Source organism: Nomascus leucogenys, chromosome 15, assembly GCF_006542625.1.
Source record: "Nomascus leucogenys isolate Asia chromosome 15, Asia_NLE_v1, whole genome shotgun sequence".
NCBI classification, from domain to species: domain Eukaryota; kingdom Metazoa; phylum Chordata; class Mammalia; order Primates; family Hylobatidae; genus Nomascus; species Nomascus leucogenys.
Genome location: NC_044395.1, coordinates 16,987,038 through 17,010,132, shown reverse-complemented (window position 1 = coordinate 17,010,132; position 23,095 = coordinate 16,987,038). Strand labels below are relative to the sequence as shown.

At 51.4% G+C, this 23,095-nt stretch overlaps 1 protein-coding gene across 1 annotated transcript in view; it reads right to left on the bottom strand.

Moving 5' to 3' along the window:
• DSCAML1 (DS cell adhesion molecule like 1) overlaps window positions 1-20,672 on the bottom strand; it is a 390,710-nt gene extending 370,038 nt beyond the window's left edge. The window contains exons 1-2 of the mRNA XM_030829652.1: window positions 19,312-20,672; window positions 2,782-3,099 (exon numbers count right to left, since the gene is read on the bottom strand). Coding sequence (XP_030685512.1) covers window positions 2,782-3,099; window positions 19,312-19,783 — 790 coding nt within the window. The 5' untranslated portion in view covers window positions 19,784-20,672. The remainder of the gene's footprint in view (window positions 1-2,781; window positions 3,100-19,311) is intronic.
• Between the last annotated feature and the right edge of the window lie 2,423 nt (window positions 20,673-23,095).

Here is a 23,095-nt window from a genome sequence, read left to right as displayed (position 1 = left end):
GGCTGCAGCCTCTACAGCACCCGTCCCTGACCCCCAGCCTTGCCCCTGCTTTCAGAACCATCCCTTCCCCTACAGTGCCCACCTCCTGCCTCAGCTGGCTTCTGGGGCACTGCCACCTGCAGCCACTGTATGTGTCTGGCCCTACAGGCAGGCAGACCCAGCCCTAGGAATGGGACCAAGGCTTCTGCCTCTGCCTTGTCCTCCTCTGTTTGGCCTCTCCCAGGCCTCGCTTGATCCTTCCACTCCCTTATCTGCCAAGCAAAGCTGGAACATCCAGAGCCCTGCTGCCTCCCGACATTGTCCCTCAGCAGGCACCTGGGCAGTGTGCCCTCCTCCTCTCCCTGCCATGGTTGCCAGGGTGACACTTAGGGCCCTGGCAGCCCATCCCCACCCCCTGACTGTGCACCTGCAGCCCCTCTGGCATCATCGAGAGTCTCTTAATTGATTGTGTTTCCAGTCAGCCTGGCTCTCCCCGGCCCTCCCTCAGCCTTTATTCTTTCCCCGTCTCCAAGTTGTGGCTGTGATGAGGAGGAGATGTGGTTGAGGTGGAAGAAAGAGAAGAGAGGAGAGGCACTGGTGGCTCTGTGGATCTGTGGTCCAGCCCTTCCATGGGTTTGGGCAGGACCCTGCCTCCAGATATGGGAGAGCACAGAGGAGAACAAGGGGAATGGACCCTGGAGGGAGGCAGGGTGGTGGAGTGGAAAGAGCGGGCTGGGGTGCACACCACCAGTCATGTCCCAAGGAGTCAGCAGAGGTTAATGGTTAACGGCATCTAACAAGCAGGCCCTGCCTCCTCCACTGGCCCACTGTGTGATCCTGGACAAGGGTTGGTTAACCTTCTGGAGCCCCAGTTTCTTCATTTGTGAAAGGAAATCACCGTAAGAGCAGCGTATGAAAGGCCCAGCCCAAGGAAAGCACTTTGACAATGTCACTTTTCATGATAGCTGCACCTCTGCGATTAGCTGGCTATGTGCCCTTGGACGAGTGACTTAACTCTCTTTGTCTTAATCTCTTCATTTGTAAAAACACATTTATAGACTTACTGTGAAAACTGCATCCTAACCCAATGAGGGGGAGGTGACAGGAAACATGGTCCCTTCCCCTTAGCCCAATCCTCCACGCTGTGGAGGCCAGAGCTGGGCTCCTAACCCAGGCCTCGGGGCTCCTAGCCCAGCACTTGGTGTTGCATTAGGGGTTGAGCAGTGCAAAGGACTTGCTCCTAAAAAGAGTCCATGGGGAGCCCAGGGAGAAACCCTGAGCATATCTCTGTGTTCTAACAGCTCATGTTCTAGCCCCAAACCAACCAATGGAATGAACGAGAGCTCTCACCCCACCTCACCCCTTCACACTCCTGTTCCCAGCTACTTTAAACCTTGCTTTTATGAGAGGTGTACCTAAGGGAAAAGGACCCCAAGAAGTCAGAAAGGGTCTGTCACCACATGCTGATTGGGAGGCCTTTCCCAGAACCACTCTCCCTGGTTGGCCCAACACAGTCCCTGGAAAAGATGGCGTGACCTAGGCCTGGCACCATTGCAGTGGACTGGGTCTCTAAGCCCACTTAGAAAAGCTCTTCTAAGTTGAAACCATTCCCAAAACGTCAGTGCTTTATAATGATCTGAGACCCACCTTACCATTGACTGTGACACATCAGTGTACCCTGGTGTCCTAGTGAAGAATGGCTGATCTAAGCTGTCCCCTTGGCCTCCTGACCTAATCCAGAGAAATAAGACTTTCTTTTTTCTTAAAATAGACCACCTGAGAAACCCTACCTCCTTGCCTCCACCTACTCTTCCAAAGACCAAAATCTTTCACTGCTAAAAGTCTTTCATCGTGAATTTTACCAAAATGCCTTTTCTCATGAGATATGTTATCCTCAGACATCCCCTCAGCAGTAGAATGGACAAAGAAAGTGTGGTCTGGTTGCATGATAGAACACTAGACAGCAGTGAGAACAACCAACCTCCCACCACACACAGCAGCAGGGGTAAATCCCATAAGCAGAATGGTGAGCAAAAGGTCTAGACAATACACACTGTTGGACACCATTTGTATAAAGTTCATAAATAAGCAAAATATCTATATTGTTAGAAATCAGAATAGTGGTGGCTCTTAGGGGAATAGTGTCAGAAAAGAAGCTTGAGGAACGCTTCTAAGATGCTGATGTTGTATTTCTCGATCTGAGTGTTAGTTGAACTTTGTAAAATTTCACCAAGCTACATACTTATAATGTGTGTATTTTCCTTTATATATTATTTTTCAATAAAAGGATTCAAGAAAACCTCACTGCGGGTTTTCTATAAGTCAAGGGCTGAAGTGAGCACCTCATTTAGATGAGCACCATCTCATTTAACCATCACATGTAGTGATATAGAGGTAGGTGCTTGCATCCACTTTGCAGATGAGAAAACTGAGGCTTAGGAAGGTGTCTCCTCACCACTGCACTCCAGTCTGGGCGACAGAGTGAGGCTCTGTCTTAAAAAAAAAAAAAAAAAGAAGAAGAAGGAGAAGGAGAAGGAGAAGGAGAAGGAGAAGGAGAAGGAGAAGGAGAAGGAGAAGGAGAAGGAGAAGGAGAAGGAGAAGAAGAAGAAGGAGAAGAAGAAGAAGAAGAAGAAGAAGAAGAAGAAGAAGAAGAAAAAGAAGAAGAAGAAAAGAAGAAAGGTGTCTCTTATGCCTATGGACACACAGCAAGTGGTACAACTAAGATTCAAAAGAGAACAACAAAACTGTTCTTAAGTGAACGACTTCTTGCAAGCCCCCCGCAGCAGGCGTCTTGTCCCTTACCTGCTTTGACGCGGATGTTGGGGCTCCGGATCTTGCCGGCAGCATTCTCCGCGGTGCAGAAGTAGTCATTGTCGTGGATAAAGCTATTGAAGGCGGAGGGGGAGAAGGGGTAGAGCTGCAGCGTCCCGTTGGCGTGGACGTGCCGGATGTGCGGCACGTCGTAGATGTCGTCCCCCGTGGCCAGGTACCATCGAAGGGCCGCGCTGGGGGAGCCCGCGGCCGGGCAGGGCACCACCACCCCCACGGAGCTGGAAAAGGTCACCTGCTGCAAGGAGTCATTTACAAAGTAGAGGCTGGTGCCGACATCTTCAGGGCGGGCTGCAGGAGAGGCAAGGGGAGAGACTTGGTTAGCATGGGTTCTAACAATATCCGTAAGCCACGGAGGCTTGCAACAGGCTGCACTCATTCACCTGACCTTCAAGCATCAGTCACTCAGTAAACACTTATTGAGCACTGACTATATACCAGGCACTGGCAAAGGTGAATCAGAGACAGTTCCTGATCTACAGAAAACCCCAGCCTTCGGGTGCAGCGGCTCATGCCTGTAATTCCAGCGCTTTGGGAGGCCGAGGCGGGCGGATCACCTGAGGTCAAGAGTTCATGACCAGCCTGGCCAACATGAGGAAACCCCGTTTCTACTAAAAATACAAAAATTAGCCGTGTACACACGCCTGTAGTTCAGCTGCTTGAGATGGGTGAGGCAGGAGAATCGCTTGAACCTGGAAGTCAGAGATTGCAGTGAGCAGAGATCGTGCCACTGCACTCCAGCCTGGGCAACAGAGCAAGAAAGACTCTGTCTCGAACAAAAAAAAAAAAAAAAAAAAAAAAGAAGGAAGGAAAAAAGAAAAGAGAAAAAAAGAAAATTCCAGGATTTTTGGAATTTGTTCAGAATAACACAGCTAAGGTACAGAACTAAAATGTGAACCCATTGCTCCTAAGGAGGACTACAGTGCTCTTTCTACCATCCCACAGACGAAAGCTGTAAAAGGTCTCAAAAGCATGCTCTGAGATGAACGGCTACAGAAGCCGGGATGCTCGCCTGGAATGGAAGATGGAAGAGTGCAGGAGACCTTGATAGCCGATTTGGGAAATGTGTTGCCACAGAGCACTGAATGAGGACCAGCAGAAGAGTGGGTGGATAAGATCTAGACTTGGGGCAAAAGACCCAGCTTCTAAACCCAGCCCTGACACCATGTGACTGTGCAATTCCCTTCCTCACTCGGATCGTCTGCTCCTTCACTTGGAAAATGGAGGGAGCGGATGGGCAAGAATGCAAAGACCCCTTCCATCTCTGACATGGTGCCATTCCAACCCTCAACCACATGGGAGAATGTTCTTATGATTACAGCTGGCAGTGGCAGGGCCACCTGATGGGGAGGACTGGCCATCTGTTCCTCTTATCCCAGCATCAGGCCTAGATATTTCCTGCTCTTATCCCAGCAATCCTGAATGTTGGAATCAAGGGGTGCCCCCCTTCCTCTTGAGGAGCCTGCCCCTTTAAGAAATCCATAGACTAGCAAGTGGACACCAACCCAGAGGAAGAGACGGCAGGGTCCCAGGTCTCTAGCTGGAGGCCACTCCCTCTCCACCAGGAAGATCAAGGAGCAAACAAACCACTCTGCTGCTTGTTTAAAGAACGTTGCAGGGGACCCAACTTGACCTCAATTTCCACAACTTTATAGGATGGGGGAGGGCCCACATCCGGCTGTATTAATATTCTTGGCTTAACTCTGAGCCGAGCCTCTGGGGAGAATATACCAGGCAGCTCGTTGAGGAAGGCCATTAAGCCTCATTGGTCAGAGCAATTCACATCGTCTTATAAAAAGCCGTGATGGAGCCATTAGCAGACGTGCTGGAAAACACATTCGTGGGCTTCTTGCTGTGGTGTCAGGAGCATCCTCTTAGCAGCAAATGCATTTGCTGTCCCCACCAGGCACTGCACTCATAGCAGCTGAAAGGTACTTTCTTGGAGAGGGGAGCCACATGGCCTTGCCATCCTCCTCCTCATGCTGCCTACTCTTGTAACAGTCATAAAGTTGGTGGCCGAGCAAGTCTGCTCTGCACGGGACACTCAGAAGCTCTGGAAGCATGCCCAGCTCGCTGTGGCTGGAGTGTTCCCCGAGCATGAAATCATGCCATTTCACCAGGCAGCAAACTGAGGCTCGGGAGGTTTCTCTTAGAATATACACTTAGCAGGTCCCACTTCCAAGACTCTTCTCACTTTCTGAAAGCCTTCCTTACTGACATCCATGCAGCAAATATTTGCTAAGCATCTTCTATGTGCCAGGCACTGTTGTTAGGGACTTTACTTATATGACTTCTTTTAATTCTCCCAACAACACTAAGAGACAGGTACTATTAGTATCCCAGTGTACAGATGAGGGTACTAAGGCACTGAGAGATCAAAGCAACTTACCCAAGACCACAAGACCAGTAAGTGAGGGCACTGGGACTCAGACTTGGGCAATCTGGCCCTATAGTCACTGTCTTAACCATTCTGTGATGTACGACCACAGTGTAACCACTGCAATAATAAAGAGGGGACCTTCACCTTCCTCAGACACAACCTGGCCACCATCTTCCATTTTCAGCTGGCCAAGAACACACAGGTGCACACACACATACATGCACATACACGACACACACACTCCTTCCTGGGAGCGGTTTCTGTTGGATTCTGGGCATTTCAGACAATACTTTGCTTTTGGGAACAGGGACATTGCTTTGGGGTCCTGGGTGCCTCCTGAGAAACCTAGTTAATCAGGCACTCTCACCCTGGCAGCTTCATGGATTTGGGAGCCAAAATCCATCACAGTACAGAAAGACTCTACATTGGGCCTGTAAATGGACTTAGGAAGCCGAGAGAATCCCTGACAAGGAGGAATTCAGGAATTGATTCATGGGAGAAGGTAAGTAAATTCTTCAGGCTAAGTATGATGTAGCCCTCTGTAATGATAATACCTCCAGCAATAATAATAGCCACCACTGACTTCATTGCTAACTACAGGCCAGGCTCTGTGCCAGGTCCATTCTAGATACTGTATTTATATTATACAGATATTATATTTAATCTTCGGAACTCCCTCGGGGGTGTTATTATTATTATTTCCATTTTACAGATAAGGAAATTAGGACTCTTAGAAGTTCACTAACTTCCCCAAAGCGATACAATGTGCAAATGCCAGAGCTGAGGCTAGAATCCAGCTTTGCCTCGCCTCAGAGCTGGGAGATGCACCTCGCACTCTACTGCAGAAACCCCGTGGAAGACAAATAAAACCACAGAATATGGTTTTTCAGGCTGGGTACTTTTCCCAACCCTCCCTCCACCCCAACCGCATTCCAAACACACATTCCCACTCTCCTTCTCTCCTGGCTGGAAATCCATTCCACTCTCCCTGCCTCCTGAGACGGCCACTTCCCCAGGCCCCCTCTGCTCCCTCCAGGAGCATCAACCACAATGACAGCAGTCTTCCTGCACTCCTGGGCCTCGGATCTTGCTGGAGCCAAGGACACAAGGTTCCCAGCAACTACAAATGGGTAGATTTAATTGATGAATTGACTGGGATTGTCCAGCCACCTGTCAGGGCTGATGAAAAGGCAGATTTATAGCAGAAGGCAAGGAGCCTCATATTTCTCCCACCCTGGGATGTGAGCTTCTGTCTTCTGAGTCTGGGGGAGCAGGGGAGGATTAGACACACCATTCATTTCTGCGTATGGCTCTGACAGTGCATTGCCATCATGAAACATCACCCTCAGGTGTAAAACAATAGCATTTTGCACTTACATTGAGTTCATATTTTACCATCACAAGGCACCTGTCAGCTCAGAATGCAGAAACCCTTAAATAAGCATTAATTTAGCCTCGCCCTGCTTGCCAAGGGAAGGGAGTAAGCAAATACATAAAGAGGAAACTGAGGCACAGACCAGCAAATACCTCAAATCTCTGCTATGTGCCACGTTGAAGGCTGGGCACATGGGCAGCAGGTAAGTGGTCACAGAAGTAATGGGTGTGTTCAGAACTCCAGGGACAGAAGGGGCAGTAGCAGGAACCTGGTGTCCTCACTCTGGCCTCATAGGGTCTGGTGTGGCCTCTACAGCAGGGGTTTCCTCACCTTCTCAGACTCATTTGAATCTTCAGAGCGGTGACAAAGCCCCAGCAAGCTCCCAGAGGAGCCCCAGACCCCTGCCCTGAAGTCTGGCAGAACTACCTCCCCTCTGGGTGCTCACCCCTCACCTGCTGTGTGACCTCAGGCAAGCCACTTAGCCCTCCTGAGCCTCCTTTACAAAAGGGCAGGATGTGATTGCACCATCTTAGCTGCCTCCCAGAGCTGCTGAGACGGTGGAATGGAATGGGGCAGTTCTTGATTCCCCGTGAGGATGTTATGAGAGATAGGGGTTGTTTACTCTCCCTGAGGGGTCAAGGGTGCCTAAGGTTACTGCAGGGATGAAAGGGCACAGCTCCACCCTGCAGCCCTGCAGAATTCCAAGCCCTCTCCAAATGCCACTTCCTCTCAGCTGACTCCTGCACCCTTCAGTGTCCTCCTTCCCCAGTCATTTCTGATCCAGGGACCAGAGAAGACGTTCATTGCCTCAGGAGATATTTACCAAGCACCAGACACGGGCTGCACCATAGTATCCCAGGTATGGTGGGAGGCATCAAAGACAAGGAGAATGGCTCCACCTTCCAGGAGATTGTAAAGGAGAGGGGGAACAGGAAAGGGGGTTAAACAATAGCACCAGGCCACATGTGACCCGCGGGCTGAAAGCACTGATTTAGCCAAGAGCCATGGGGAGGGAAGGGGAAAGTTATTCAGCAGCCAGAGAAAAAGCATTGGGAAGAGGTAGGAGCTGAGCTGAGCTGGAAGACCTGGATAGGTGGGGTGACAAGCGGGGGCACTCCCAGAGAAGACAGCCCAACAACAGTGGGTGAGGCATGCATGTTGGGGGACCCTGTGGAAACCTTGCAGGCTGGAACACTGGGTGGGTTTGGGGAGAAGAGGTGAAACCAGCTGGATTGAGGAGTTTGGGCCTCATGGTGGAAGACAGTGGGGGGTTGAAGGCAGTGGGGGATACGTGGAGGTTTGCAAGCTTGGGAAAGCAAGGTTTGAGGTGTCCAGCAGTCCCCGACAGTGGCACCTGAGGTTATCCAAGTTCTTGTAGTCCTTATGGCTAACTTCTGTGGCATTTTGGCTGGACATCTATTTCCCTAAAATCTTAGTGGCCTAATGGTGTGCAGTCCCCAAAAGAAAGGAGACTAACATTTTGGAGTACCTTCTTTTGCCAGGCACCAGGTTTGACCATTTAATCCTCACACAAAGGTATGAGGTGGAGGGCCCATTAGTCTCATTTTAAGGGTGAGGAAAAGGAGGCTGAAGGAGTCGACATCTTCTCCAAGATCCTACAGCCAGGAAGAGATGGAGTCAAAATTCAACCAGCTCCAAACCTGAGCTTTCTCTATCACATCGTTTAGTTCAAAGTTTGGGCTCTGATGAAGTTTCCCCTCATGTCTTCTCTCCAAGCTGGTCCCAATTTGGAAAGCAAATCCCTGACAGAGACACCTCCTTTCCCCTCCAATCCCAGCCACTCCCCGCAGCTCTTTCTTCCCTCTGCAGACAGAACCAGGCATATTTACCGAAAGAAAGAAGAGGAGGGGGAACACTTCATAAATAAAGAGAGAGACACTCAGATCAACAGCAAAGCTTCTTCTGGTCAAAGGGAGAAATGGATTTTTAATAGAAAATGGAAGTTACGGGCTTGGTTGTCATGTGACAGAAGCCCAGACTTAAACCCATTTAATCTTCTCTGTCGTTTAACATTGAGCACCACCCCGATGCTGTGTTTCATAAAACAGGCTCCAAATTGCTAGGAGATTAGAAGTGTGGAAATAGCACAGCAATATTTTTAAACCAGAAATCGCCCCCAGGCATTTGGGCTGCCTGCCCCCAGGGTCACCGCTGAAACCTAAGTATCCACTGCATCAACTCACTCGCTCGCCCTCCACCGCTTGCTTGGGCATCAGGATTAGTTTTGCAAAGGGAACTCGAGCCCCATGTATGTGACCCCCGGGGCTCCCACCCCACCTGCCTGTGTGGGATGGGGGTGTCTGTCTGCAGTGGGAGGAGCTGGCTGACTGAGGTTGCTCTGAGGCGCACACTGAATTACCCCCATGTCATCATCTGTAATCATCGTAAAGGACAACCTGAAGGGACTGAAATATTAACACCTCGCACCTCCACTGGGAGATGAGTCATTTTGTTCTCTTCCCTTACAATATTTATTCATCTCATTCACTGGACTTTTCATCCAGGAGTATCTGCCAGCGCTGGGGCCCCTGCCACACCCCCTCAGAGACAGGCAAGATCCTTCAAGAGGCAGCCTTACCCGGGCATGGCAACCATTTGTAGGAGAGGTCGTGGGTCTTCAGGGGAGCAGGGGGCAGGGGAGAGGAGGAATGGTCAGGGCCAATGGGCCAGTAGGTATTCTCTCCCCTGCCAGGCCATTAGCTCCCTGAGGGCAGTGACTGTCTAGTCACTACTCTGTCTCCTGGGCACAAACTAGGCACACAGTACAGTGGTGAAAAGCCCACCCTCTGGTACCAGGCTCCCTGGGTTTGAATCCCTACTCTGTCACTTACAAGCAGTGTGTGTAACCCCAGGCAAGATTGCCTCCCTTTTCTGTGCCTCAGTTTCCCCATCTATACAACGGTGGTGACAATGTCTACCTCAAGGGTTGTTATGGTTGGATGAGTTAACATATATGAAGAGCTTGGGACGGTTTCTGGTGTATGTAAGTGCCTGGCACCACCTAAGTATTTGTGGCTGTTGTTACAAGCATTATCATTATAGCAGGCAAGCAGTAAGTATTTGTGGGAAAAGTGAATCCTTGTGCAACAAATATGTACTGCTCACCTCTGATGATAATAATAATAACCTAAAACCGTGGTTCTCAAACATCAATATGCATAAGAATCACCTGGAGAGCTTGTTAAAAATGCAGAGCCTTAGATAACAGATTCACCAAGTCTGTCATATGGCCAGAAATTCTATTTCTGAGACTAGTGTCCTCTGTCTATACTGAGAGTAACAGTCCTTTGGAAAAGTAGATTTGCCATCCTGGACTTCTATATTTCCTTTCCCAATGACAGACAATTGTCATCTGATTGGCTGACAAGACCCTACCACCACATTAATTAACTTAATTTGGAGATCAAGATAAGAAAATAATAGTGGTAGAATCAATAGCAACAGAGCATTGCAGTAGCCACACAGCTTTTGCTAACTCCCAGGACTTAACGCAGAGTTCTTCATGCAGATGTGAGCTGGAGAGGTTTCTTGGATTGATTTGCAAGGTTGATTACTTCACTGTATTTCCACACAAAGGTTTTCACGGGAGATGTATTATGTGCCCTCACTCTGATTGTTCTCATCCCAGAGTTGGAAAAATTGGATCTAGAGAGATCAACCAGTAGGGTGATCCTCCCACTAGCTCACCCACCAAGTCCATTCAAAACCCAGAGGAGGACCAGCCAGACGGTGTCTTGCTGCTTCACTAAAACCCTTTATGTTACATCCACATCTTGGAAATTGTCTGACCCCAGACACTGGGAAGGAGAGGGTTGAGTTTCCCAGACAGCATCAGAGCATGTACCAGGCAGCCTGAGCTGGTATGGTCCTTAGACAAGAGGGAGCAACAGGCCAAGTCCCATGCTCTCTGCCTGTGATGTCCACCCAATCTGGCACACCTGCTCCACCACTACCTTCCCCATCACAGTGCCATCTTTTGTTTGTTTTTTGTTGTTGTTTTTTGTTTTTGTTGTTGTTTTGAGACGGAGTCTTGCTCTGTCACCCAGGCTGGAGTGCAGCGGCACCATCTTGGCTCACTGCAACCTCCACCTCCCAGGTTCAAGCGATTCTCCTGCCTCAGCCTCCTGAGTAGCTGGGATTACAGGCATGCACCACCACGCCTGGCTAATTTTTGTATTTTTAGTAGAGATGGGGTTTAGACATGTTGGCCAAGCTGGTCTCGAACTCCTGACCTCAAGTGATCCGCCTGCCTTGGCCTCCCAAAGTGCTGGGATTACAGGCGTGAGCCACCCCCATGCCCAGCCCCATCATTTCTTTTTAGCATTTGTTTTGTGCCAGGCATGGTGGGAGGCCTTTTTCTTGCATTATTGCACATTTAATTCTTACAACAGCCCTTGGATATAGCTACTGCTCAAGACTCCATTTTACAGATAAGAAGACAAGCTCTTAGGTCAAATAATTTCTTGGTGTTGCACAGTTCATAGTGGCAGAGCTGCCTTTCACATCTTTATGCCAGGATGTGTGGCTCAGCAGGCACATGACAGGCTAGATTCAGACCATCCCCACGGTGTGAGCACACTGTAGGGAGATTTTCTGACAAAAGAGAGCAATTGGGGTATGATAATTCAGAATTATTTGGGAATCTCCCTGTCATTAGTCATTCCATCCCTCCCCCAACTAAACACCAGCAGCTCCCCACCCTAGTCGTTGAAATGACCAAAAAACACCCCCCATTTCCAATCCCCATGCAAAGTGCAGCTCAAGTGTCCTCCCTGTGTCCATCAGAAACATGGGTGGTTTTGGCGTTTGTTTTTAAGATTCTTAGCACAAACATGGTTTCTGTGACCAGCAACCAGAAACCTGCGAGGTCCAGTGGAGACGCAGCTATCCTTCAACCTCCAAGGCCCTGTGCCATCCGCTCCAGGAGAAGTTATGAGCAACAGCTGACTGTCGGACAGACTCTTTAATCTTCCAGCCCTTTCTAGACAGGGCCTGTCAAAGGAAGGTCCCTTATGGCCAAAAGTTCTTTCCAGGGAGTCGGCTCAGACAGCACAGTTGTCCCCAGAGAATCCTAGATTTAGATTGTTAATGCTTGAGGGACTTAAGAGATTATTTTGTCCAATCTCCTCCATTCACAAGGCCTAGAGAGGCGGAGTCATTTACCCCAGGGACACAGCTCACCAGCATCCCAGCTGGGGCTACAGTGCTGTCTCCAATGTTCTCTCAGTTCTGGCCACTCTGCTGTCAGAAAACTAGCCATTGTGGAACTCAGGAGCACCATGAAGCACCGAAACGATGTCATTCAAGGGTGTATCAGAGCAACTAGGGATGCTGCGTGTCCAGAGGAGGGGCCTCAGATGGGCAGGACATCTGCTGATCTTAGCCGCAGGGCTGTCAAGTGGAAGAGGGCTTTGCCTTGCTCTATGTGGCCCAAGCGGTGACATCAGGACCAGTGAGTAGAAGGTCCAAGACCACAACAGGGTTTGACTCATTCTAAGGATGAGCTCTGTAATAGTCAGAGCTGTGTGGCCAGGAATGGGCTGCCTTGCAAGGAAGGAGTCCCTGTTGCAGGAAGTGCTAGTGCAGACAGAAAAAGATGCTGGGTGGGAAAGCTGCAGAGGGAGTCAGCCTCTGATTAGGGGACAGATTCCACAGCCTTAAAGATGCCTTCCAACCCTGCAAGACTTTTACCCAAGGTGATCACCTGAATCTCCCTCTCCCACCCCCGACGCAGGGGTCCCATCCTCTCTCATACCCCACGACTGCGGGAGGGTCACCCTAGTAGCAGGGTGTCCACCAGTCTTGACTCGGCAGAGTTTTCAGAGATTCCAATGAATGCTGTGACCTTAAATGAGGTCACATAAGATGGGACTGTGCCTACTGCTCTTCCCACAAGACTGTGGATTCCCTGCAGGGAGAATGTCCCTTTGGGGGAGTTGGTCCAGAGGACTATGGACTACACACTTGCATCTAAGAACCTTGGAGGAGAATGGGAGGAGGGAGGAGGGAGCAGAGGTAGGCTTCTTCCCACTCCCACCGCCACTGGGGCCACAAAGGATCTGCCAAGTTTGCTCCAGGAAGACTATTGCCAGCCTGGCTGTGCCTCATCAGCTGTTCCCCATGATGCTGAAAAGCAAAGCTAGGAAAATTCTCCATATGTTGGGGCCCACGGAGAGGGAGACAGCCACAAACAGCTGTGAGACCTTCATCGTTCCTGTATGATGAAATGACAGTAATTATGCCTCACATTTCAGCAGAGCATTTATAAGGCTAAAACGGGTTTGCTGTGGTGTTTACATGTGTGTGTTCACATGTTGCCTCATTCCGTATACAAAGCACTGTCACATGATGTACATTTTTATGCCTCTTATTCTTATTTATGCACATATGCAGGAACAACTGCTCCGTAGGACAGCCAGGACAGGGGTAATTTTGCCCATTTTACAGATTACGAAATAAAGGCACATGAACCATTAGGCAACTTGCCCAGGTAAGACAGGCTGAGCTTTTTCAGGTCCATGGATAATGTTCTTTCCAACACACAGACACACATACACACATGCACGTGCAAACACACATGCATCTCTTTAGAATCAGTTTAATGCATATGCAACTAACTAGCATTTGAATCATTGTTGTTAATGAAGATGGTGACCTTGGAAACTGTTAGTGCAAGCATCATGTAGAGACAGGGCACAGGGAGTGGGGCAGGGCAGCTGAACGAATGAGGGGAGTAGCAGCTGGAGTGGCATGGGTGGTCCCCAAGGCTAATGCCGTTCACGCTAAAGCAGCACAGGACAAACATCTGTTTAACAAGGCACACAGGCTGTGGAGCCCACAGCCTCCCCAACATGTAGGATCCCACAGGCCATGGCCTGCCATAGGCAGCACTTGACCTCTGGGTCACATGCTGCTTCCCTGTGACAGACTGGGTCATGGAGGGAAGAGCAGTCCCAAGGTCACAGGCTGCCAAGAGTGTTCTCTATGTGCAAAACTGCCTGAAAAACAGAGGTTCATCTCAGCACGGAGAGACACAGAAATACCTCCAGTGACAGTTATGAGGGCTCCTCGCTTTGTGAGGAGTGCTTACACAGGCTTTATGGCATGAACTCCAGAATAGTTCTTACTCTGGCCAACCATGGTAGAGATTTAACAACCAACCTCAGCCTTCCCTTGGCAGATATGAGACAAGCCTTTGCCTCACCTCAAATCCAAGTCTGGAGTCAACCTCAGCCCTCTTCGTTTCCACTGATGGCCAGGGGAAGGGAGTGTGCTGGGCACCCCAGGGACACTCAGGTGACCACATGGCCTCAGCTATCTTACTGAAGGAGTCCTACATGCTATGCAGCTAGGTGATGGATGGAAGGAGTTGATGTACCCTGTCCTGGCCACTACTCCATCTTTCTTATTGTTATAAAGTCTAAGCCAGCTGGCTTGGCCAAAAATGTGGCTGATTAATTCAACTGCTTAGGGAAGGATCTGATGATGCATTCTGGAGAGGGGGCAGGGAGAGGAAGGTAGAGGCAACACAGAGGAAAAAGTAGAGGTCTAATGTTTATTGAGCACTAACTATGTTCTGGCTACTTGATATGCATTATCTTCTTTAATCCCATTTCATAGCTGGAGAAAGTGGGGCTCAGAGAGGCCCAAAGTCACATGGCCAGTAAGTGCAGAGCCAGGATGTGAATGAAAGATTTGCCTTGACTCCAAATTTCTACCACACTAGTGGGTTGCAACCTTTTTTATTTTTCATTCTACTCTAATATATGAAATTGGATAATGAATAAAAGCTCTAGTTGAAGCTCTGCCCTCTGGCCCTCCCCCCGCTCTCTACCTCTATCCATTCCCTGAGGCTCCACCTCACCCCTTAGGCCTCCATACCACATCCCTTGGAAACCTCTGTGGGCTCCGGTGGGCCAGGCCCCTTCTTGATCAGTGGATGTGCAAAAAAATAATCTGGGAAGGCTTTGGAGCTGCACCTGCCATAGTAGTATCCTCTCAGGGCCCTGGAAATGCAGACAAAACCATTCCCGAGGCCACACTCCCACTGCAGCATCCCAGCTGGCTCGCTGGGAGGGACCACTCAGCTCTCCTGAAGTGCTCACTCCTCAAGCATCACTCCAGGCTCTTGACACACCCTTCCCTCAGTGACTGTAGTGCCTGTCCTCCCTCTGCCCCGCCATAACCAACCCACATACCTGAAGCTGCCCTAGGGGAAGTGGAATGAGAAGCTGGTGCTGTATCTTTCATCTCTCTGAAGCCACAATCACCTCCCAGGCTAGGTGGTGACAAACTAGGAGGGTGAAAGAGCATTCCGCCTCACTCCATACCCCCATGCCATCAGCCACTGCCCCACCACCTGCTGATGGCAGCCCTAGGCACCCAGCTCCCTGCATTCTAGGGGTGCACCCACGAGGAAGCTAATGCAGGCCCTGGATTTCTATAGCTAGTTTGCCCCTCTCTTCACCCTCTTCTTCTTCCTACAGCATGAGAGGAGCAACTCACATCCTAAGTTTGGTCTACCTTACGGTGTCTTGGCCCATTGCTACTCATCCTACCCCAATATCCCTAGTGCCACTGTCTGTCCTTGGATAGGGGTGGTGGGAGCTCTGGGGCTGCCTTGCCAGATGCAGCCAGTGCTGAGCACTGGAGGCACATATGGAGGCAACAAAATCTAGGAGACAGAAGCATTACCAACACCAGTCCTTCTCCCAGCTCCTGCCCCACCGCCTTCCATGCAAGGAGGAAGCCAATGACTGGCTGCTACTGAGGTTGAGATCAAGATGCTACTCACAGAGGGCACAGCTTTTGGCCTGGCTAGGTGAGCGTGCAAATCTATATGCAGATTATATGCAAATCTGGGGCGTGCCCTTGGATTCCTGGCACCCTGCCATCGCTGCTGCCTGTAGCTCACCCTATTCGTGCACCTGGGTACCCGCTAGAATCGACCGGGCTGGGAGCTGAGAAAGTGCTTCAGGAACTAGGGGATCTTCTCTTGACTACTTCAGAGGTCCCCCAAAAAACAAATCCTCCAACATCATGGAGGAGGGAAGAACCTCGAAGCCTGGGAAGAACCTCGAAGCCTGGAACTCGTATCCCTGCAGAAAAGCTCTCTGAGCATCTGCCCTCCCCTCTCTTCATCTACAATTAAATCACCCTTCACCAGCCAGAGCAGGGTACCAAGCAAGTGGCAAGGATGGAATTCTAAGACACAGAGAAGGTCAGGAAGGCTTGAGGTCTGCACCCCTCTGTCATAGACTAACAGCCCGTGGGGTGCTCTGGACAGACCTTGGCCCTGTGTTTGGGGGCTCCCAGCCAGCCTGTTTGGGGCCTGCTTCCCTAGCAAGCTCTCCCTGGGCCAAAGCCCTGTCTGCTTGCCCACCTCCTCTCTGATACTCATCCTAAGAAAACTAAGCCTCTCCGTCCAGTCCCCCGGGATCTGTTCAACTTAAGCGCTGCCTTTGGGTCCACTGCTTACTTGCTTTTTGTTTCTAATTAGCTCCCCATTCTACTGCAGAAATATATTAAAGGCAGCTGGCTTTGATGCCCAGAAAAACGAAGCATCGGAAAGGCTTGTCAGGCATCATGGCCCTGCCAATCTCCCTCATGTTATTCTAGCAACCGGGGTCTCTCTGCCACTCAGCCCCTTCCCAGTATTCACTGGCCCTTCGCCTGCCTCCCCTAAGTTGCGTTTGCCATTTCAAGATTTTAAAAACACACTTCCCCATTGCCCCCCCTTTTTTTAATTAGACACTGAACAGAATGTTGGAGATTTTCTTAATGGCCTGATGAAGGCTTTTAATTTGGTCTTCTCAAGAGAGAAGAACCATGAGTCCCCATCGGAGAAGTTGGGGTGGGAAATGAAAAAATCAATGCAATCTATTATTTTGGCTTTTAGAAAACAGGAATTTTAGTGCCGGGGAAGCTTGTTCTTTTACACAGTAAAAATGCAAATGCAGACAACACAGATGCTGGCACGCTGGATGGAACAACGGAGAGCGCCTCGCCGGGGTTCATCCGGCTGCCTAAACCTGGATTTGTTTTGTCAATAATAAGGCAGTTATTGGAGACTCGATAACCGATGATTAAAACACCTTCCCAGTTTAGTTCTGGGGAATCGGTCTGAGCTCAGGCATCATAAAAAAAAGGTATTTTGAGAGGAATGGAAATAACAGAAGCTTAAAACACATTCAATAACTGCTTAATTCCATCCAAAGGATGCTCCATCTCATCCTGTTTTCTTCTCTCCCTCCCTGCCTCCTCCCGCTCCTCACAGATGGACGTACAAATTATCGCAAGAGGATATTGTTTTCTGTAACAGGCTCGAACATTCACATTTACATTTTCCTTGGTGCCGCGGGGGTGACTGGCAACGGGAGAGAAAATACTCCAAACCCCATCTTTCTTGCTGTCTCCGCATCACATCTTCCCCAAGCCGCCTCTGCCACCCGCTACCACGCCACCCCAAGCAGAACAGGCCCCGGGGACCAGCCTGGCACCTAAGACCCAATTAAAGCACCAAGGAAAAGAAAGGCCTGTCTGGCGAGGCGCCCTGGCTCCCAACAGACGCTGGAGCCTCTGAATCGCAGGGGCACCGGGCTCTGCAGACCCAAAGGCCACCGAGGGGCCGCCACAACTGGCACCTCCAGCCCGCCTACAGGTCCAAGGTCACCGGCAACTTCCATCTCGAGTTGGACAAGATTTTGCCCCTTGGCTGTCCTGTTGCCTTCTGGGCCTTTCTCCACCCCCACCCCCATCTGCTCCCGCCCTATCAAATAGCTCGGCTTCATTTATTAATGCCAGGCTCCTGGAAGGGGGAGGGGAGCGTCCTTCAGGTATTTGCTGAGGGGCCTCCTGCACTCCCCGGGAATGGGCTGTCCTGGAAGATGTCTCCAGAGAGTTGTGGAGGCATGGGGGAGTTGGGGACAAAGCCGGGCTAGAGTGTGGCAGCAGCTTCGGCCTGTGCTTTCTCGCCTGACAAATTGCAAAAGGGGATGGGCGTTGGAGAGAGAACTATCGAGAGAGAAAGCCGCTCCTCACCTTATGTATTTTTAATATTAATGTAATTAAAGCTGCGAGCCGAGCCAGCCTGCGGGGGCGGAGGGAGGCAGGAAGAACCTGGGGAGAGGGAGACTGGGGTTCGGGGGTGGGGCTTGAACAGGAGGCAGGCTTCTTGCTCTGCTAAGGTAGGATGAAGGAGTGCGATGCGGGGGGCAAGGGGTTAAACAGCAGAGACCAGCCTTGGTGTGTAACCCGGGGGACCCCACTGGACCTTCTGAGAAACTCAACTACTTTGTCCACGATTTTTGAGGCCACCCTTCCTTGTCCCGCTATCCGATCGCCCAGTAAATGCCAGCAGTATCTGGGCCTTCAGTCTGGCTTTGATCCGGCGGTATCTACAAATAAGGGTTATCCTCCTTCCCGCAACCCACGATGTATCGCAGTGGGCTCCTGCAGGCTGCAGATTCCAGACCCCGGGAGCACCGGCAGGGCAGGGTTGGACCCCTCCCCGGGTGACAACCCTTCACTGGAGTGCCCTTCCTCATCGCCTTGGGGTCAAGAGTTGCCGCCCGGCCAGGGCAACAGCCAGGGCAAAGGGAGAGAGAAGCCGCCCCGGGGCGAGAAGGAGAAAAGTTAGAGGGCTGAACAGGTGACGCTGAGCTTGTTGGAGCGTGTGTGCTCCACCGCGCAAGGGCGCGGAGTTCGGCCGCCTCATCTCCCGCCATCTGCGCGCCCGGGGGCACGTCCTCTGCGATAGCCTGGAAGCCAGACTACCTGCGCCTGCCTGGTCCCGACTCAGTGCCCAGGTGGCTTCAGTCGGAAATGTCTGCCCTCTTACAACCTGCCGGTCCCGGCTGCCTCGCGGATCAGGTACGCAGCGCCCCGGCCGCAGGTCTGGACATGCCGGACACCTGGACCCACCCCTAGCAACCCCCTCTCTCCAGGAAGAGGGACACGCCCCCCAGCCTGAAGACTTGTCCCCAGGTCCAACTGGCCAGGCGCGGAAGCGGAGAATCTCGCACCTTGGGGCGCCCTGCCCGAGGTGGCCACGGTGGCGCACCAAGCCGGGGCTAGCTAGCGCCCGGGGCAGAGGGGTGGGGTGGGACCGGGGGAGGGTGACCTCTGGGTTTAGAGAACAAACTTGCTATCCGAGGGACCTCCAGCTCTCGGGACTCTCACTATCCCCACCCTGCCTCCAGCCAATGCGCGGATAAGCGCCATGCGGTGCGCCAACATTCGCTCCAGGGCTGGGGTCCGCGGCGGGAGAGGGGCGCACGGACACAGCGGAGGAATCAGCCGCCGAGTCCGAGGGCCGAATAAGCGAGGACTCCTAGGTCAAGAGTCACGGCCTGAGGACCCCTCGACTCGGAGGGCACTCCGGGGTCCCAGTGCCACCAAGCCGCAGGAAGAGGGCAAGGGGCTGGGGGAGGGGTCCAGGGCAGAACTGCCGTCGGGCAGGGAGCAGGGAGATGAGGGGCTCCTTCGCCACCACCCCTACGGGCGCGCCCCAAAACGGCAGACGCGGGTGGCTGGCGGAGCGGTCGGGGACTGACTCTCACTCGGCCCCTGTCAGGTTGCCTGCCCCTCCCCGCTGCGCCCCACCCGGGCCTTGCATCCCGGTCGGTCCCCCCAGGCACCTGGAGCCCGCCGGGCACCCCACCTCGCCGCCAGCCGCGCCACCCTGGCCCCGCCGCCTCCGCCGCCCAGCCGCCCGCGCAGGTCTCACCTTTGTGTAAAGAGTCCAGGAGCAGGAGGAAAGTTACCAGCCACATGCCATAAAGAGGCCCTATTCTCCGGGGAGGTGGTCCTGTGGCCGGCCGTGCGGCAGCGCCTCTCCCCCGCTCAGCGCGCTCCCAGCCGCCCGCACTCCGCGCCCCTCTCTCTCTGTTCCTCAGCCCAGCGCTCGGCTGCGGCGGCGGCTCCTCCCTCCTCGGCTCCCCGGCTCCTGTCATCCGCGGGGCTGGGCTAGGCGGCCGCTCTCCCCGCCCCCCCGCGGCACCCCGGGTGGTGAGCGCCACGCGAGTCCAGAGCCCAGACGGACCCCAGCCCCACATGCCCAGAAACAGGAGCGGCGGCCCGGGCCAGACGGCTCCGACCCGGCTCCGCTGTCTGAGAGGCGAGGGGTCCCTGTCACCCACCGGCTTGGAGCCTGTGGTCGCACACAGGCATGTGTCATCCATGTGCCAACAGCCTGCCATGCTTCAGCCAAGGACGCCCGGTTTCTACTGGCCTAAGTCACCTGGGACACGAGCTTCCTGCCTCTTTCGGACTCAGCTTACCCCCCCCGGAAGGAGCATGGACGCTCTGGGTCGAATCCCAGGCTTTTCAGTGCTGTCTGGTGCTACTCCCCACCCCAAAGTTCCTAGCTGCCCTTCCAACCCCTCGTGACTTCCGCAAGCCTGCCCTCCGGAGAACCCCAGATGAGTCCAGTCATCCCCCCGGCACTCTTCTAATTTTCCTCAGCACTTGGCACATTGTGACTATTTAAACAATTATTCGCAATGAGCAGTTTAATGTCGACTCTACCTGTGTATCTTCCTCCTTTATCTTTACCTACCCACCCCTATAGCTTTCCTGCCTGGCAGAAATTGGCTTATTCCTTACACTCATTTTTATGAAGTTGGCATAGAATAGGACTGGAGTGAGGGCGTCTTCTCAGTGACCAAATGAGTGTTGAGCACCTGCTGTGTCAGGCACTGGCTCAGGCACTGGGTCCTCAGGCATGGCTGAGCCAGGTCTGCTGTAAAGGTCAATATGGTTGGAAAGCCCTCCTTTTGTCTTAATTCCAAAATAAGAGAACCCAGAGAAGGGATCCAGGTACGCCTGAGAATGGCCTATGGGCCAGGACTGGAACTCCCTTTGCAGGGTCATGGAAGCTGCTTTGAGTATGCCCTGACAATTTAGCTGTACCTGGGCAGTGCGGAGTGCGAAGTTTGGAGGGAGAGAACGGTGCCGCTGGCTAGCTGCATTTACCAGAGGAAGAAAATTTACTTCTTCGAAATGTGTGGCCTAAGTTCACACGGGAGGATTGGGACTCCTCACTCCCAGGTTTTGCCAAAATATCCCTAGAAATTTTAACTAAATTTTGAAAAGTGTGTGTTTTTTATATGTTAAAATATATGTAACATAAAATTTACCATTTTAACCATTTAAAGTGTACTATTCTGTGGCATTAAATACATTCACATGTGCAACCATCATCACTTAACCATTTCCAAAACTTTTTCGTCATCCCAAACAGAATCCTGCACCCATTAAATAATAACTCCCCCTTCCCCTCCCCTCCCCCAGCTCCTGGCAACCACCATTCTACCTTCTGTCTCTATGAAGTAGCTTATTCTAGGTACCTCATAAGTGAGATCATAAAGTATGTATCCTTTTGTGCTTGGCTTACTTTGCTCAGCATAATGTTTTCAAGGTTCATCCTTTAAACGGGTGAGAAAATCGGGGCTTAGCTTGTTCAAGGCCACCAAGGTTGTATCAGAAGCAAGACTAGAACCCAGGCCTCCCGACTCCAGAGCAGAGCTTGCTCTATAAGCTGCTGCATCCCTCGGTGGCTCAGCTCCCCATGCGAAACCACCACCCCGAAACAATTTGCAGGAGGTGTTTTGTCATCTGGAAACACAGGCATAGAACAGAGATGGGGGACAGACTGCAGGGGGTGTTCGAGATGACCCAGACCAATCTTTTTCTTTACAGATAAGGAAACTGAGGCCCAGAATGGGGAAGCCATGAGCCTGCCCGAGGTCACGCAGGGAGTGACAGAGCCCTCACGTTTCCAATCTTCTGTCTTAGCTCCCATCTCTCACCGCCCTCAGCCTGCTGGCTCATTTTTCTACCATGCCCCTTCCCTTCAAAAGGGAACGGTCATTGAGAGGAATCCAGTTATTTAAAACTAAGCCTATTGACCCAGAGCACCTGGTCAGGCCATGCCTAAAATAAACTGCTAAGGCAGACAGGATGAAAAGGGCTGCTGTCTGTTGGGAGGGGATCTGAGTGGGCCTGGGGATATCAGCACAGCTGCTCCGTGCCCCGCAGGCTGGAAGTAGAGGTGGACCCTCCTCTTTGCATCTACCCCAAGTACCTCCTACAACCTGAGTGTAGGCGGCTTTATGCTAGTTACACGCAGGGGGCTTTAAAGAACCACAACATGTGTGTTACCTGAAGGGTGAGGTCATTCATTGTGCCGGTGACTGCAGCCTGGCTGTCCCCGGGAGGAGAAATATATGTGGAAATAAAGGGGTGGTCAAGTGGGGAGAGCAGACCTGGGGACCCCCTCTGGCAAAAGGAAGCTTTCTAATGTCATGGTTAAGAGCCTGGCTTTGGAAACAGCAAGAGATGAGTCCTCAGCCCACCTCTGCCACTTGCCAGCTGTGTGCCTGGGAAATGTATGTGTGCCAAGCTGCAGTTTCCTTACCAGTGGAATGGGGACATCCCCAGCATCTGCCTTGGAAAGTATTAGCGAGGATTAAATAAGACAAGCCCCATGGCTGGCACATAGTGAGCACAGGTAACTATCATGAATGGGAATGGCTTTGCTCACAAGGACCTTGACCTGTGGGAACTGGGAGGAGGGAACAGCCCACTGGGGGAATGTTGGGATGATATTGTGCATTGCATGCTGTGACAAGGCCAGAGCCAAGGAGCTGGGAATCCAGGCAAGAGGCTGCAGAAACACGGAAGGTGCACATTGAGGCTGGAAGAGCCTGGAGAGATGGCTAACAAAAGAAGGACCTGAAAAACAGGCAGGTCAGGCCTCATGCTTTTTGTGTTTCCCATTGATTTTTGTTCCTCCTCAGTATCTAGGGAAATATCTTTGAAAATGACAGGTTGGCTCAGATGTATTCAGAAGTCTCCTCTTCGACAAGAGTTGTATTAGGGGTGGGCAAGCCAGCATGCCAGGAAATCCTAAGGGAAAACTGAAACGCCGGGGAAGAGTCAGGCGGCGTGTTCTACCCCACGCCCACCTTAAACCCTGACAGTCCCCTCCCCAGCTGACATTTTGGAGGGGCTATATTTTATTTTGATAGAAGGGACAGTTCCCAAAATTATATGGAAAACTTCACACCCACACACAAATATATTCACGCCAGAGTGAGAACAAACACAGTTGCCCAGGCAAACGTTCATGTGTACAGGTAAACATAAACACTTAATGACAGGCACACCTGTGCTTAAATGTGATTTGAACACAATCCAGAAATTCTGCATTGGCACCTATGCATATGCTCCATTTTTTAAAGCCTCAAATTTGTGGGATTCCTTTCTAGTAGGGACACATTATCCATTTAAAAGCAGTGATCAGTTTTAATATTTTCTTGCATCAGAATGCTAGGTGATGATCTGTCTATATTTTGGCTTTTGTGCTTTTGTTTTTGTTTTTTTAAAACAATGCCAGTTGAAGCAGCTATATGAAGTCACTGGGAGGTGAACCCTCTCCAATTCAGGTTAATCATGGATATTTAGGGGGTATTATTTTGCCATGTTATATTAAGACTAGAGCCATCATG